At 63.4% G+C, this 16,395-nt stretch overlaps 3 protein-coding genes across 3 annotated transcripts; 1 reads left to right on the top strand and 2 right to left on the bottom strand.

Moving 5' to 3' along the window:
* Window positions 1-713: 713 nt before the first annotated feature.
* Window positions 714-4,144, bottom strand: PDIA2 (protein disulfide isomerase family A member 2; the record flags this gene model as incomplete). The annotated part of the gene is made up of 11 exons (XM_079542907.1): window positions 714-788; window positions 905-991; window positions 1,093-1,274; window positions 1,412-1,532; window positions 2,216-2,410; window positions 2,486-2,611; window positions 2,684-2,800; window positions 2,864-3,001; window positions 3,070-3,203; window positions 3,352-3,558; window positions 3,907-4,144. The coding sequence occupies 11 exons, from the start codon at window positions 4,142-4,144 to the stop codon at window positions 714-716; spliced, it is 1,620 nt and encodes a 539-aa protein (XP_079399033.1).
* A 476-nt stretch (window positions 4,145-4,620) lies between these two features.
* Window positions 4,621-7,023, bottom strand: ARHGDIG (Rho GDP dissociation inhibitor gamma; the record flags this gene model as incomplete). The annotated part of the gene is made up of 6 exons (XM_079542990.1): window positions 4,621-4,820; window positions 4,898-4,961; window positions 5,167-5,243; window positions 5,328-5,411; window positions 6,020-6,205; window positions 6,951-7,023. The coding sequence occupies 6 exons, from the start codon at window positions 7,021-7,023 to the stop codon at window positions 4,621-4,623; spliced, it is 684 nt and encodes a 227-aa protein (XP_079399116.1).
* A 916-nt stretch (window positions 7,024-7,939) lies between these two features.
* Window positions 7,940-11,801, top strand: RGS11 (regulator of G protein signaling 11; the record flags this gene model as incomplete). The annotated part of the gene is made up of 17 exons (XM_079542748.1): window positions 7,940-8,002; window positions 8,205-8,301; window positions 8,542-8,592; window positions 8,668-8,774; window positions 8,855-8,906; window positions 8,982-9,040; window positions 9,192-9,268; window positions 9,356-9,437; window positions 9,539-9,607; window positions 10,050-10,079; window positions 10,154-10,215; window positions 10,403-10,516; window positions 10,635-10,750; window positions 11,120-11,207; window positions 11,321-11,459; window positions 11,518-11,600; window positions 11,669-11,801. The coding sequence occupies 17 exons, from the start codon at window positions 7,940-7,942 to the stop codon at window positions 11,799-11,801; spliced, it is 1,422 nt and encodes a 473-aa protein (XP_079398874.1).
* Window positions 11,802-16,395: the final 4,594 nt, after the last annotated feature.

Here is a 16,395-nt window from a genome sequence, read left to right as displayed (position 1 = left end):
TGGGGCTGCTCACAGGATGGGGGGCACGGGGATCCCAGAGCCATTGCTTATGGCTGGAGAGCAGCAGCTCAGGGGGAGGGGACGGTGCTGGGGACTGAGGGAGTGCCAGGGGGTCCTGAGGCTGTGAGCCAGGCATTGGAAAGGCTCTAGAGGAAGGCTTGGAGCCCATCTGGGGCTTCTCCTGCCTTCCCAGGGTGTGACAGCCCGCTTCGGGGACTGGAGCCCTGGGGCAGCTCTGCATTCTTGCAGCCCAGGCATGGGGCAGGAGGCCTTGAGGCCATGAAGCCAAAAGCCCTCTGTGGTTCCTTTGTCCCCAGCACCCTGACAGCTCAGCCCCATGCCTGGGGCAGTACAAGGGCTGCCTGCAGCGCTCTCACACTGCTGGGTCAGGAGGACAAGCATCGCAGCGTGCCCAGGCTGTGTTGGGTCCAGCATCACAGGGAGGCAAAGGCAGCACCCCCTCCATGGGAATGCTCAGTGCCATGGGTGCCTGAGGCCGAGCTGCCCATGGGACAGACTCTGCCCTGCACACCCCACTGGGCTCAACCCTCATCGTGACACCCACCAGCTGCACTGTGTCCCCAAGAGGCCCAGCAGGCACCATTCTGTGCTGCGTGCCCCCCCAGCAGGGGCTGAACTGCACCCTGCAGACACAGACAGAGCCCACATCATTTCCAGGGTCATTTATAATGCCCGCTGCAGCAGGACAGGGCTCACAGCTCCTCCCGGGCTTCGGCTGTGCCAGATGGGCTCGGTGTCTCTGTGCTGTTCTCCGGGGCCTTGGACACCTGCAGAAGGTGGTGGTGAGACAGGGATGGACATGGCCTGTCTCCATCCCATGTGTCCTGCAGGGTCTGTGCCCCAGCTGGCAGCCCCCGCCCAGGGATGGGGGCACCTCACTCACTGTGGGTGGCTCCTCCGGCAGCTTCCCTCCATTTTCCAGGAACTTGGAGAAGGTCTCCACGTCTCTGGTGCTCCTATATTCGACCATCTGGACACAGGGGACAGGAAGAGGACACGGGGTGACGTCTGAGCCCAACCTTCCTCAGGTGCTGGCAGAGCCAGGGATGCCCCATACCCGTCCCTACCCACCTTCCTGCCCGGCCCAGCAGGGAAGTAGTGCAGTGTTGGGTATCCGCTGATGCTGATGTTCTCCAGCTCGTTGGCCGTGGCATCCATCTCGGCAATGATAATGTCCTCGTGGTCCTTGTAGCGCTCGCCCAGCTCCTCCCAGGCAGCCGCCATCTCCTGGCAGTGGGCGCACCATGGTGCATCTGTGTGACGGGCACGGCGATGGAGGTCACGGCTGGGCTGGGGGCACCGGGGATAGGCAAGGGATGGGGGTGCAGGAGTGGTCATGGAGAGGATGGATGCTCGTGATGGAGCTCAGGGACAGCACTTCAGCACTTACAGAACTTCACAAAGACGTTCTTGGTCTCATCAAATGCTACCTGCTCAAAGGTCTTCCCCACGAGCACTTTAACGGGCCGCGTGTTCCAGTCCTCGGGGGGCTCTGCACTCAGCAGCTGGGGCTGTGGGAACAGCAGGATCACAGAATCACAGAATGGCCAGGATTGGAAGGGACCTCGAGGATCATGAATCTCCAACCCCCTGCCACATGCAGGGCCACCAACCTCCACATTTAATACCAGCCCAGGCTGCCCAGGGCCCCATCCAACCTGGCCCTGAACACCTCCAGGCATGGACGGGGCATCCACAGCCTCTCTGGGCAGCTGTTCCAGCACCTCAACACTCCCTCTGTAAAGAACTTCCCCCTGACATCCAACCTCAATCCTGCCTCTTTCAACTTCAAACCATTTCCCCTTGTCCTGCAGTTATCCACCCTTTCCAAGAGTTGACTCCCCTCCTGTTTGTAGGCTCCCTTTAGGTACTGCAGGCTGCAATGAGGTCACCCCCAGCCTTCTTTTCTCCAGGCTGAACAAGCCCAGCTCCCTCAGCCTGTCTTTGTAGTGGAGGTGCTGCAGCCCCTGATCATCTCTGTGGCTCCCCTGCACCCTCTCCAACAGCTCCCTGTCTTTCTTGTCCTGGGGGCTCCAGCCCTGGACGCAGTGCTGCAGATGGGGCCTCACAAGAGCAGAGCAGAAAGGGACGGTCACCTCCCTGTCCCTGCTGGCCACCCCTCTGCTGATGGAGCCCACACTGAGCAGTGGTGGGACACGTGGCCAGGTTCAGATCCAGGCACCCATCTCCTCACCTTCACCTTGCCATCCAGTACCTCCTGCACAAAGTCACGCACGGCCGTGGCTGAGAAGGCGTCCACCTCCATGCGGTATTTGCGGTTGTTCTCCATCTTGACGCAGCGCAGTGTGGGTGCATCGCTGGGCGTCAGGCCGAAGAAGGACAGAACGGCGGCACCGTACCCGTTCACATCCACCACCACGAAGAGCACCTGGAGGGGGGGACGGGCAGCACTGAAGCTGTGGTCCCCCAGGTCCCATCCTTTCTTGCCACGGGACCACCTCACCTCGCCCCGGAAGGTGCTGGCGGCCACACGGAACTCATCCCGCAGCGCCTGCTGCTCTGCTACAGAGGTGTTGAGGAAGAGCAGCATGTGGTGGGGGATCTTGGCCCCAAAGATCTGGCTGGAAGTCTGTGGGGCAGGAGGAGGGTGAGGCCAGGCACCTTGCAGCCACGCCGGGGCTGGGGTGGGCAGCAGCCATACCTCATTGGAGAAGTCCATCACCAACTTCAGGCTGTGCACAACGAGCTGCCGCGTCAGCTTGGCCACGTCCAGGCCCTGCTCCGGATCCACGGGGAAATCCGTCCGCCCCTCATCAAACTGCAGGCATGGGACAGTGAGCACCGGACCCCAAAGCAGCCCCACTGCCCCCAGCCCACTCACCTTCTTGAAGAGGCAAACGGTGTCTGCCGACAGCCCGTACGCCTCGAACAGCTCATCCTCCTCGGCCACACCGAACACCAGATCCTCCATCTCTGCAGCCACCTCGTGGAACGCCCGCGCTGCCTCGCCACGCAGGTCCTGCACGTCTCCACCATCAGCGCCGCCGTGCCCGCAGCCCAGCCCTGCCCGCCCCGGCCCCAGCCCACCTTGAAGAAGCCCACCACGGCGACGTCCTGCGCGCTGATGAAGGCGGCGGCGGTGGCGGCGTCGTGCAGCAGCGTGGCGCTGGGCCCGGCCCGGCGCTGCATCCAGAGCACCATGCCTTCAGCATCCATGCGGCCTGAACACGGAGCGGGGCTGCACCGGCCATCACAGCCACCGCGCCACCACCCCACCGTCGCCACGGAGCCGCTGTCGGGATGCCGTCACCCCTTCACCATCACCTCCCCACCCGCCCCCCGCCCTCACAGCGCCCCGCACAGCCCTACCGCTGTATGCCACGGGGTGGGTGCGATTGCCATCGCGGAAGAGTTTGAGCGTGGGGAAAGCATCGATGTGGAACTCGGTGCTCAGGGCTGTCTGCGCCACGGCGTCCACCTTGCCCAGCCGTCCCACCTCTGATCCGTTCCTCAGCAATGCGGCCGCACGGGCGAACTCAGGGGCCAAACGGCGGCAGTGCCCGCACCATGGAGCATCTGCGCAGGGCTCGGTGTCACCGCAGCACGGCCCGCAGGGGGTGTCCCCAACCCAGGGGTCTCCCCAGCCCAGGGGTGTCCCCAACCCAGGGGTGTCCCCAGCCCAGGGGTGAGGCTGAGGGCACCTAATGGCACATGTGAGCCGCCGTGCCCATGTCTTGTATTCCCACCTCGCGTCCTCTGCCACAAGGTCCATGCCTCTGCTGTCCCCTCCACCCCATGACCCTGCCCTCTGTCCCCGCTCCACCTCTCATGCCCAGTGCCCCTCTGCCAACCCCTATCCTTCAGGCCCTCACATCTCACACCCCACAGCCTTGCCTCCTCCCCCCCTGCCCCGCAGGCACTCACAGAACTCCACCAGCAGCAGCCGGTGCTCGCGCAGGGCACGAGCGAAGTTGTGCTCATGGAGCACCAGGACGCCGTCCTCCTCCTTCAGCTCATCCGAGAGCACCTCATCCTCTTCATCCTCCTCCTCCTCCTCCCCCCCCACCACTTCCCCATCCTCCTCCCCACCCTCAGCCCCCCATGCCAGGCTCAGCCAGGCCAGCGATAGCAGCAGCACACACAGCACCGCGCCGCCCCGCATGGCGCCGTCCCACTGCCAAAGCCTTCACACGGGGAGAGGGGCAGATAAGGGCGGCGGGGCGGGAGGTGCTGGGCCGTGGGAGCTCGTGGCCCTCCGCTACTGGCTGCCAGCACGGAGATAAGGCAGCGAGCAGGTGGCGGATTTCCAGGCACGCGTCCCTACGGCAGGCCCGGGAACACGGACACGGCAGTAAGAGACACGTCTGTAGGGTTTAATGGCGATGGAGGAGCACAGCCTGCGGCCGGGCGCAGCTCAGCGCACAGCAGTGCACGGCGATGGAGGTGCCGCGAGGACGAGTCGGGCGTCGGTATCAAAAAAAAACAGCGATTAAAAATAACTTTGGTTGCCAAGACCACGACCGCGGGCGCCCGCTTTGCTAAGGGACCCCTCCACCTTCCCGTCGGTGGGGCGGCGCGGGCGGCAGGGGGTCCCCGGGCGGCGGGGGGATCCCCGCAACGGTGGGACCGGGGGGGGTCTCAGTCCTCCCAGCCCTTCCTTATGCACAGGCCCCACTCCCAGGCGAGGTGCTCCGTCTTGTCATCGTCGGTGACCAGCGAGCGGACGCGGTAGGAGCCACGCACCAGCCGGCCCCGCGGCACCTCCTCGGCTGGCGTCACCACCTCGTACTCCTCGGCCCGCGGTGCGTAGCTGCCCACCATGAAGACGTCGCGGTCCACTGGGCGAGAGGGCGAGAGGGGTTTGGGTGAGCAGGGCCAGGCGGTGCTGCCCCATCCCATCCCTGACCCCACTCACCCGGCCGGCCGCGGCGGTACGTCAGGTGCAGGCACTTCAGCCCACAGACGATCTCCCTGTTCACCTGCGGGCACAAAGGGGCACTGAGAGGCTCCACGTGCTGGGCTCGGTGGGGCACCCACCCTACAGCCACCAACACCGCCCTGCGATGCGGCTCCTTGGGATGGGCACTGAGTGATGCTGGGGGCTGTGTGGGTCCCCAGGGTGGGCAGCCACCCCCAGAGAGGCACAGAGCCCACAGGTGATGTCAGGTGCCCACGGAACCTTACCTTGAAGGACACCTTCACCCTGTAGTCCACCCCCTCCTTCAGCACGAAGGGACGGCTCTGCAGCACTTCCAGGTCTCCTGTGGGGGGCAGATGGTCTGTCAGCATGGCACCCGTCCTCCTCCTCCTCCTCCCTTCTGCCATGGAGGACCGGCAGCACTCACCCGTCAGGTCCATGGTGATGGGCCCCGGCGCCTGCTCACACATCAGGGTCAGCTTCGTCACCTGCACGTTGGGCACGCTGGCATCTGGGAACAAGTGACGCAGTGTGGCCCCCACCCAGAGAGTTGCCACTTCGGGCCGCGGAGCAGGAGGGATGGGGACTCCTGGGGAGGATGCCCATGTGCCCCAAGGGGCTGCGTGCAGCAGCCAGAGGACAATGGGCTGCAGGCAGCAGGGCACCTCAGCCCAATCCCTTTGTGGATGAGCCCATGTTAAAAGCTCCGTGGCACAGCCCAGCCCACGTAGGCACAAGGGCAGCCCCTGGCTGACAGCCCCCCCGCGGCCGCTCGCTCCATCTCCGCCATCCCGATGAATTCCCCGGTCCCTCGTAACCGTTCCTATGGCAACTGCAGCGGTGATCCTGTAACCAAGGCAACCGGGGTCCCCGGGCAGCGTTACCCACAGCAGGGGATGCCGGGGTCTCCCTGCAGTGGGGTGGGCACAGGCAGCGCCCGCGGGTGACGCGTTTGGGACGTGCCCTCCCCATGGGGATGCCTCCAGAGATGGGGGCGCCGCAGCTCCCTGCGCCCGCTGAGGCTGCATCACCCGGTGTGACGTGTCGGGGTGATGGGATGCTCAGGGTGATGGGATGCTCGGGGCGTTGGGGTGATGGGGTTCCCAGCCCCAGCCTTACCCACGGCCACAGGGATGTTGCCCAGCAGCGCCTGCTTGTACTTCTGCAGGCTCTCATCCCCCGGGTCCAGCTCCTGGATCTCCCGCAGGCTCTTCCTCTCCGGCGTCTTATACGCCAGGGCCACGTCGGCATCCTCCTCCTCCTCCTCCAGCGACAGCATCACCCCCTCCTTGTCAGCCATGATGTCTGCGGGGCACAGGCAGTGGCAATCCGAGGACACCCTGGGGACCCCCATGCCCCAGGGCACACCGGCACTGCCGGGCTGGGGGAGATGAGCTCAGATGGATGCGGTTGATGGCCCCCAAGCTGCCATGCGGCAGCCGTGCCGTCTCCCTGCTCGGGGCCACGGCGATGCCACCAGGCTGCGTATCCCCAGGGCTGCGTGTCCCCAGGGCCCGGTGGCACAGCAGAGCCCAGAGGCGGTGCCGCCGGCTGCGTTTCCGCACAGCGGTGCAGCGAGATGAGCCGTGGTGCTGCGTGTGTGCGGCTCGGGGTGCGTTTGCAGCCCGCGGCGCCCTTCCGTGCACGAGGTTGGTATCCCCACCGCCATGCAGCCCTCCGGGCTCTGCATGCCCCACAGCCCCGCCGGCTGCAGGCACAGCCACAAACCCAAGGGGCCGGGGCCGACGGTGGGCGCATGTCGGGCGGGGGGGACGAGGGCCCATCCGCCGCATCGCGCCCGACTCTAGGAGTCCGCAGGGCCCCGCGCTCAGCCCCGGGCTCGTCTCCAAGCCCCGGGAAAAGGCAGCGGCCCCGCACCTCGCGGCACCGCACCGGGATGCAGCGCCGGGGGCCGACCGGGATGGGCACCGCGGGGCTCCCCGGGCTCTGCCCCACCTGTTGTCGTCGGCTGCGGGGGGCGATGCTCGGCCCGCGCTGTAGCCCCCCCCCCACCCTCCCGAGCACCCGGCGCTGCCCCCCGCCCGCTCACCTCGGTAGCACAGCGTCAGCCACAGCAGCTCCAGCAGCTGCCCGCCCGCCTCGCACACGTCCAGGCCGAGCATGGCCGGGCCGCGCCGGGCCCCCGGGGGGGGCTCTGCAGGGGGAGGGGGGTCCCGCTGCTCCGCTCCCGGCTCCCGCTGCTCTCTCCCCGCTGCGCTCGGCGCTGCCCGGCGCGGCCCGGCGGGGCGGCGGCGGCGGCGGCGGTTCCCGCAGACGCGGCGGCTCCGCTGCCCGCCCCCGCCCGCCCCCGCCCCTCGGCGCCGGGCGGCTCCAGCCCCGCTCATGGGCGGTGTGACTGCAGTGAGCTCATCCGCCGCCCGCCCGCACCGCGCCTGTCCGCACTGCCCGCGCCGCGTGCTCTGCCCGCAGCCCCGTCCCCCCCCCGCCCGCACACCGCGAACCGAGCGGCAGCCGCGGGATCGGGGCGTCTCCTGAGCCGGCGGCGCTCGGCTCCGTGTCCTCAGCGCACCCGGAGCTCTGTCCGCACCCCGCACCCCCTGCCCGCACGCTGCGAGCGCTCGGCCCGTCTCCTGAATGGGCCCTGAATGCGCCGTCCGCCCCTCGCGTGCACCCCGCACGCACCCCGCGCACATCCCGCGTACCTCCCGCATGTGCGCACCGTGCACATCCCGAGCACCTCCCGCTCACACACACCCCGCATATCCCGAATACCCCTGCATTCACACACACACCCCGCACACCCATACACCTCCTGCACACTCACACACACCCCGCACATCTCCTCGCTCCCCGCCCTCACCCCGCCCGCCGCCCCTCGTTGGGCTCCTGGACCCGACGGCCGGCCTCTCCCGGCCCCGCACGGCCCCGGGGGGCACCGGGCGGGCAGCAGAGCGCTGCAGCCGCGAGGGGGAGCGCGGGGCGGACGGGCGGGGCGGGGCGGGGCGGGGTTGGGACCGGGGAAGCCGCAGCCCCGGGCGGAGAGGAGCGGTGCGGTGCGGTGCGGGACGCGCACCCGCTATGACCATCGGCGGTCCCCGCGGCGGCGGGCAGTCCCGCCTGCAAATGCCGTGCCTGGGCAAGGTGAGCCGGCACCGGGCGGGCACGGGGCAGACAGCGGGCGGGGGGCACCGCACCGGGCGTCGGGATCCGAGGGGAGTAAGTTTGGCTGCCCCGGCCCAGAGGCAGCTCTGCCGGCTGCGGGATGCCCTGCGTCCGAGTCGTCCCTGTTCCTCGTGCCCCCGCTCTCTCCGCCGTGGGGCTGAGCGCGGCCGGTGCCCCACAGATGGAGCGGATGATCGTCAGCATGCAGGACCCGGACATGGGCATCAAGATGAGGAACCAGAGGCTGCTCATCACCGTCATCCCCCATGCCGTGACAGGTGGGCTATCGCGCCCAGGGCGGTGCGGTGGTGAGGAGGGGAGCGGTGCACGGGAACGGCCCTCGGGTGGCACAGCACAGCGGGCGGCTCTCGGCACTCAGAAACGTGCTCAGAACTGCAGCTGGGAGCGTTGCCGCGTTGGCTGAGCCCTCCCTGGGGCGGGCGGCTGTGCCCCGTAACCCCGCGTGCCCCCTGGGACCGGGGCACCGCACCGCACCATAGCGCTGCCACGATCCTCAGGGAACGACATCGTGGAGTGGCTCATCCAGAAGTACGGCATCTCGGAGGAGGGTGAGTGCCCGGTGCGGGGCGGGGGGTCCCGGCAGCTCGCAGAGCCGCCCGGCAGCCCCCGCTGCCCCCACGCAGAGTCGCTGCACCTCGGCAACCTGATCGTGAGGCACGGCTACATCTACCCGCTCCGGGACCCCCGCAGCCTGGTGCTGCGTGCTGATGAGTCGCCGTACCGCTTCCAGGTGGGTGCCCTCTGCAGTCGGGGTCGCAGCACCAACCCACAGCACCCCAGTGCTGCTCAGCCCGGCCCCTCTCCCCCCAGACCCCCTACTTCTGGACCAGCACCAAGTGGCCGGCCACCGAGCTGGATTATGGTAGGTGCCCACCAGCTGAGAACCCATGGACCACAATGGGTCCCAGCCCCGCTGAGCGGCTCCGTTCCTCTGCAGCCATTTACCTGGCCAAGAAGAACATCCGCAAGCAGGGCGACCTGATCGAACATGAGAAGGTGAGCGGTGCGTGTGATGAGCTGTGGGGCCTCAGCTCACCCGGCGTGGGGCTGCAATAAGGTGTAGTCCCCGTGCTGGAGCAGCAATAGGACCCAGGGCTGGGCAAGGGTGCAGGTCCCACGCCGTGCCCACCTGGCTGCTGCTCCCCAGGACAACTACAACCTCCTGCACAAGAGAATCAACCACACGTGGGACTTCGTAGTCATGCAAGCACGGGAGCAGCTGCGGTGAGCGTGAGGACGTGATGGAGATGGCAATGGGCAGCAGGGATGGGGCGGCCCCCAGCTGCCAACCCCCCACTTCTGCACAAACAGGGCGGCCAAGCAGCGGCGGAAGGGTGACCGCATTGTCATCGACTGCCAGGAGCAGGCCTACTGGCTCGTCAACAGGCCCCCGGTGAGGACAGGCTGGGAGGGACACGGTTGGTGGCAGTGTGCAGTCTGGGCACAGCTGGCTGGGTGTGCTTGGGGGACCCCAGCACATGGCTCTCCTTGCAGCCAGGAGCTCCCAACGTACTGGAGCAGGGCCCTGAGCGCAGGAACTGCCACACCACCCGCGTGCAGCTGGTGAGCAGAGCTGGACCCACGGGGCTGCCCCACGTCTCACCCTGCACGGTGACCTCCTTAGCCCTGCTGACGTCCTTGTGTCCCGTTGCCCCCGCTGCCATGGCTAAGCAGGGAGGGCTGTGTTTCCCGTGCACCTGCTGCCATCTGTGCCGGTGCTCCAATCCCTGCAGCTGCCCTGGTGTGTGCACTGTGGTACCCTGTGCCCCGCAGCCACCAGCCCTCCTTTCTAACTGCTGCGTTTTCTCTTCTCTCCTCCGTGTGCCATGTCATCTGTCCACGTAAGTGTCTCCAGCCCAGGGCCGCTGCCATGCTGCAGGGGGCAGGAGGTCGGGTTCCTGCTGGGATGTGTCAGTGGGGTGGAGGCAGGGGGAGGCATCCCCCTGGCACAAGGGATACATAGAGAACTCCCAAGCCCTCACCCAGCCCTTCACATCTCTTCCAGGCCAAGAACATGGACTACTACAAGCGAGAGGTGAGTGGAGCATGGGGTAGCCGTAGGGGTGCTGCATGGTGCAGGGCCCTGACGTGTGCCCATGGCTGGCCCAGATCGAGTACTGCAGGAAGGCCATGGCCAGGACCAGGGTGAAATCGTCCATCTGCCTTGAAGGGTGAGCTCTGTCCTGCAGCGGGCTGGCAGCCCCCCTCAGCACATGCCCAATGGCGATGGGCAGAGCCGAGGCCATTGCAGATCCCAAGACTCACCCCTCCCTGTGCTGCCCCCATGCATCCCCTGAGAGTCAAGGCCACGGTGGGCGGTGAGATGTGGCCCAGCCTCCCAGCCACCCCTCCCCGCAGGTACCTCAAGTTCAACGAGCAGTACGTGCCCCACGACCCCATCATGTCGGGCTGCCTACCCAGCAACCCCTGGATCACCGACGACACCACCTACTGGGCCATGAATGCCCCCACGTAAGTAACCCCCAGGGGGCCACCAGCCCTGGGACGGCTGCAGAGAGAGGACAGAAGCGGCCCTGCTGTCTGGTGGCCATGCCTGCAGCCCCCAGCCCTTCCTGCACGCTGCCCGCAGGGTGACGACCCCCACGAAGCTGCGGGTGGAGCGCTGGGGCTTCAACTTCAGTGAGCTCCTGCTGGACCCGCTGGGCCGCGCACAGCTCCTCGAGTTCCTCAAGAAGGAGTTCAGTGGTGAGTGAGCCCTGTCTGCCACCCAGCCTGCCGCTGCACCTCACACCAACTGCCTCCACGCAGCTTTGCCTTGCTGTTGGGCCCTGCTGGGACCTGAGGAGGGTTTGCCCATGGGTGGTGTCCAGCACCATGGCCTCCCAAACGCCACGTCCCCGTTCCAACACCACGTCCCTTCCCCAGCATCACCTCTCATCCCTACACCATGTTCTTCCAACATCACATCCCTTCCCCACTGCCACCCCCACATCTGAACACCGCATCCTCTCCCCAACACCATCTATCCTCTCTGACACCACGTCCTCCTCCTCGATGCCACGTCCCCATCCTGACATCACATCCTCCTCCTCAACACCGCATCCTCTTCCCCAGCTGAGAATCTGAGCTTCTGGGAGGCGTGCGAGGAGCTGCGCTATGGGGAGCAATCCCGCATCAATGAGATCGTGGACTCCATCTACCAGTGAGTGCCATGCGGCAGCAGGGCCGGGTCCTCGGGATGAGGCCATCCCAGCCCTCCATCCCAGCGTGGGGCCGGGCCAGACTGGGTGCTGGTCACCTGCTATCGATCCCCAGGCAGTTCCTGGCTCCGGGAGCCACGCGCTGGGTGAACATCGATAGCAAAACCATGGAGCGGACGCTGGAGGGCATCAAGACGCCCCACCGCTACGTGATGGACGACGCACAGATGCACATCTACATGCTGATGAAGAAGGTGGGTACCGGGCGGGCAGTGCTGGGTTCAGCCTTGGCCTGATGCTCTGCTCCTCCAGGACTCCTACCCACGCTTCCTTAAGTCGGAGCTCTACAGGAACCTGCTGGCAGAAGCCGTCATCCCTCCGGAAACCAAGAAGCGGTGAGGGCAGTGCTGGGGTGCCGTGGTGCTGAGGGTCCCCGCGGTGCTCAGCCCAGCTCTGCCTGCAGGGTGTTCCCTTTCATGCGCAAGCAGCGGCACTCCAGCCCCAGCCCTGCTCTGCTCCTGCCTGCTGGTGACACCGAGGCCAAGGGTGAAGACAAGAGCAGGAGTCCTGCAGCTGTGCCCGAGGAGGAGAGCTAGGCCCTGCCACGGCACCCTGCCCGCAGTAGCACTGAAGGAGAGAAGCCATACATCCCCTGCAGACCCCACTCGCTGCCCCCAGATCCTTCCTACCCCAGAGGGAGCTGGCGCACAGCCTGCCCCACGGGGCAATCACAACACATGCAGAAATAAAGGATCCCGTGGGGAAAGCGGTGTGGTTTTCATGGTGTTGAGCAAGGGATGACACGGGAGTGCAGGAGGGATCCCTGCAGCCCTGCGTGCACCTCCAGCTGCGTGCATCCCCAGTGTGCAGCGGCACCTGGAATTGGTTGCTGTGGGATGGCAACAAGCGAGGGATGCAGAGGCCCCGTGGGCTGGCAGGGGCAGGCAAGGATGGTGGCTGGCAGCTGAGCTGCTCTGCCTGCCCGCCACCCCTTAATCTGAGCAGAGCCCGAGGATCTCACGCAGGATTATTCTCTTTCCCAGAGCTGAGCCCCAGCTGTGGGGGATTAATAGTGGCCATTATATAAACATGAGGCAGGCTCATGCCCTCTGGCACTCAGCCTTGGAGCTGAGCACAACCACAGGGCAGCGTGGGGTCATCCCCAGCCCATTAAGGACCAAGGGGGGGCCAGCCTGCGCTGTGACTACTGACAAATCGTGCAGACGTGCGGGATCAGGAATCCTCCCCTGCTGCTGATGTAGCCCCATCACGAAGTGGCTGCTCACGGCTCAGCTTGGTGCTGGGGCATACAAAGGCCCTGGGGTGAGGTGCTGGGGAAGCTGCAGGAGCCCAGTGGTGGGATGGAACCTGGGACCTCAGTGCTGGCAGCCACGGGGCAGTGACAGATGGTGCCACGCTCCAGGAGACACTGCGTGCTGCACGGCTTCCTCTGGCTTGATCCAAATCCAAGCCCTGGAGAGAGATTTTCATGCTGATGGACTGCAGCAGGAATCTGGGGTGTAAAAGCAGGTCAGCGAGTCCCAGGCAGGGGGAAGGGACGGGCCAGCCCAGCTCTGTTACCTAATTGCTTTTGCAGGGTCCAGCATCCTCACTGCTGCAGCAGGAGAGCCAGGGGTCTGCAGTGCCACCCCAGAGGTGCATTTGCAAGGACCGCTCTTCAGAGTGGCTCTAAGGGGCCAAGAGGCCCTTTTTTTCCAGCAGCACGGTGCTCCTCTCTGCCAGAAGGGAAGAGCAACCTCTTCAGTATCAGCTCACATTCTTCCTGCTCACCTCTGGCCTGACACCAGCACAGCTGGCTGGGCTGGCACATCCCAGCTGCTCCCTGGGGTTACACGGTGCTCAGGGTAAGCGTGAGCTTTTTCCCTGGAAAGGTGATGGAACAGCTTGTACTGGATGTCATCTCCAGACAACTGGAAGAAGAGGAGGTTATCAGGAATAGTCAGCACGGGTTCACAAGGGGGAGGTCGTGCTTGACCAACCTGGTAGCCTTCTATGATGTTGTCTCTGGCTGGGTGGATGGGGGGAGAGCAGTGGATGTAGTCTACCTTGATTTCAGCAAGGCATTTGATACTGTCCCCCACGACATCCTTATAACAAAGCTGAGGAAGTGTGGGATAGATGAGTGGACAGTGAGGTGGGTTGAGAACTGGCTGACTGGCAGAGCGCAGAGGGTCGTTGTTGGTGGTGCAGAGTCCGGTTGGAGGCCTGTAAGCAGCGGTGTTCCTCAGGGGTCTGTGCTGGGTCCGGTCTTGTTCAACATCTTCATCAATGACCTTGATGAGGGGATAATGGCCACCCTCAGCAAGTTTGCTGATGATACGAAGTTGGGAGGATTGGCTGACACGCCTGAAGGCTGTGCTGCCATTCAGCAAGACCTGGATAGGCTGGAGAGCTGGGCAGAAAAAAACCGGATGAGGTTTAACAAAAGCAAGTGTAGAGTCTTGCATCTGGGGAAGAATAATTGCATGCACCAGTACAGGTTGGGGGATGAGCTGCTGGAGGGGAGCTCTGCGGAAAGGGACCTGGGTGTCCTGGTGGATGACAGGTTGGCCATGAGCCAGCAGTGTGCCCTTGTAGCCAAAAAGGCCAATGGCTTACTGGGGTGCATTAAAAAGAGCGTGTCCAGCAGGTCGAGGGAGGTGATCCTCCCCCTCTACTCTGCCCTGGTGAGGCCTCATCTGGAGCACTGCGTCCAGTTCTGGGCTCCCCAGTACAAAAAAGACAAGGATCTCTTGGAAAGAGTCCAGCGGAGGGCCACAAAGATGGTGAAGGGCCTGGAGCATCTCTCCTATGAGGAAAGGCTGAGTGAGCTGGGTCTGTTCAGCCTTGAGAAAAGAAGACTGAGAGGGGACCTGATCCAGGTCTATAAATATCTAAGGTGTGGGGGGCAGAATGGCGAGGCCAGACTGTTTTCAGTGGTGAGTGGAGACAGGACAAGGGGAAACGGCCGGAAACTGCAGCATAGGAAGTTCCGCACAAACATGCGCAAGAACTTCTTTACAGTGAGGTGACGGAGCACTGCAACAGGCTGCCCAGGGAGGTGGTGGAGTCTCCTTCTCTGGAGATGTTCAAGACCTGCCTGGATGCCTACCTGTGTGACCTGGTATAGGGAACTGCTTTGGCGGGGGGGTTGGACTCGATGATTTCTGGAGGTCCCTTCCAACCCCTACAATTCTGTGATTCTGTGATTCTGTGAGCACCAGAACAAAGGGGAGAGGCAGGCACCCACCTGCACAGGTGGGAGCATCACCAGGACACCGGGTCCCTCCCACAGAAGGGGTTTTTTGCCTTTGGGAAGTCACACTCCATTCTTGCATAACTTCGGCTCTTCGTCAGCAGCAACAACAGAAGCAGGGCACCATTTACAAACAATGCAAAAGAGGATTTATTGAAACCATTACAGTTAGACCAAGTCCTATACAGCACAATTTGCAATAAGTTAAAGAACCCAACAGTCTTAGTGTTAAAAAACACACTAATGCATAACACAGTGATATAATGCCATCATCACCCATCTGAGTTATTGAATCAAGGCACAAAGTCATTCATTAAATACTGCGGAAAACAATTACACAGGGAAAGAAGCTGGAAAAAGGACTTGTTAAGAAGGTGCTGGTTTGGCACTGATTCATTTAGTTGAGCTGCCACAGGGAACTCTGGGTCTCCAAAGTATTTGGAAACACAAACGGACAACTTAAAGCCAGAAAAGCCCCCCAGAACTGAAAACCCAGCATTCCTAAGGGACGTTCAGTGTTACCGACTGGAAAAGTCAGGTCTGAGTTGAGAGCTGAGGATGAAGGACAGTGTCATTCCAATGAGAATACAGCCCAGGTACGTTGCTCCCACCCACAGAACTGCAGTGGGACCCGACCTGCAGCACTCAGCCCTGGGCCACGGTGCAGGCGCATCCTTCAGGCAGCCCCAGGGCCACCTGACAGCAGCACCAGGTGCCCACTCCAAGCACTAAACAGAGATGTTCCTAAGGGTGCAAACTCCACCACGCTAAGCTGTGCGTTTTCTGCCCGCCTTCTTCTCAGCAATCAAAGGGACACCAGTGTATAAACTGTGGTTGTGTCTCAGTGCAGCTGGTGCAGGGACAGCAGCTTTCAGGACCAGGCAGCCTACTCAAAATCTTTTCCAGGCTTTGCATGTTGCTTCTGCAGCCTGCACTGGTGCCCAGCAGGGCATACATCTCACCATGAAAAGCCTCCAAGTGAGACATCACCTCCACACAGCAACCCATTCTCTCTCTGGGGACACCAGGCTGGCCCCTGAGAGCCAGCAACCTGGAGTTCCTCACCCAGCATCACTTCAACCCGGGGCGAGGAGGCAGCACACAGCTCTCCACAGAGCTGTGCTGCATAAATAGCTCCTGTAGTTTCACCAAGTCTTGCAACACGCTCACCTCCTGGCACAGGGGACCATACTCAGATGGGCACCACAGCAGCTGTAAGGTTGCAGGAGCATTTGCAGGACAGCTGGCATTGCCACTGTGGAACAGGACTCCCAGGAACAGCAAGCCAAGCTCCCAGGAAAGGTTAAAGTGCAATTCCACTGTTAAAAAAATGGCCTAGATCCTCTTGCACCTTGAAACCAAGAGGAGAGGTGATGTCCGTACCTGCGGGGACCAGTCAGCCTAGGCTGGTTTTCATATCCCCTATAAACACAACGAGGTGAGGGGAAAGTTGGTGCATAAGTCAGGTAGGAGACCAGCTCCCTTTTGGTGTCACCAGTGCTGCACAGCCTGGCCGGAAAGGAAGTAGCACAGAAAACACAGGCAGGCTTGTGACTGCAGGGGGAGGCACACTGCTCTTAGGAGAAAAGGTCATTTTCTAAGTAGAATGACACTTCAATCTGCGTTCTTCTGCTGGCCCAGGTAAGACCTAGCCCAGTCATAAGGCTGGAGTCTAGCACTACACATACCCACTACTGAAGCAGGGGCCCAAATTCAGGAGAGTGTAACTGTGATCAGCCTGCAGCCAAGCAGCCAGGACAGCTGACTCAGAAAGGAAACCTAACACCACACACAGAAGCTCCACTTCTCATGCAAGCACCCAAGAAACAATCAGTGCAGGCATCCCCAGAGAGCATGTTTTCCTCCACCTACAGACTGAGCCAGCACAGTTTTGTGGGCACAAAAAAATGAAGGGGAAAGCCCTCATCCCTGAG

The sequence above is a fragment of the Tetrao urogallus genome (genome assembly GCF_951394365.1).
Source record: "Tetrao urogallus genome assembly, chromosome: 15".
Lineage (NCBI taxonomy): Eukaryota > Metazoa > Chordata > Aves > Galliformes > Phasianidae > Tetrao > Tetrao urogallus.
Note: the sequence above shows the minus strand (reverse complement) of the source record. Positions and strands in the feature narration are given on the sequence as shown.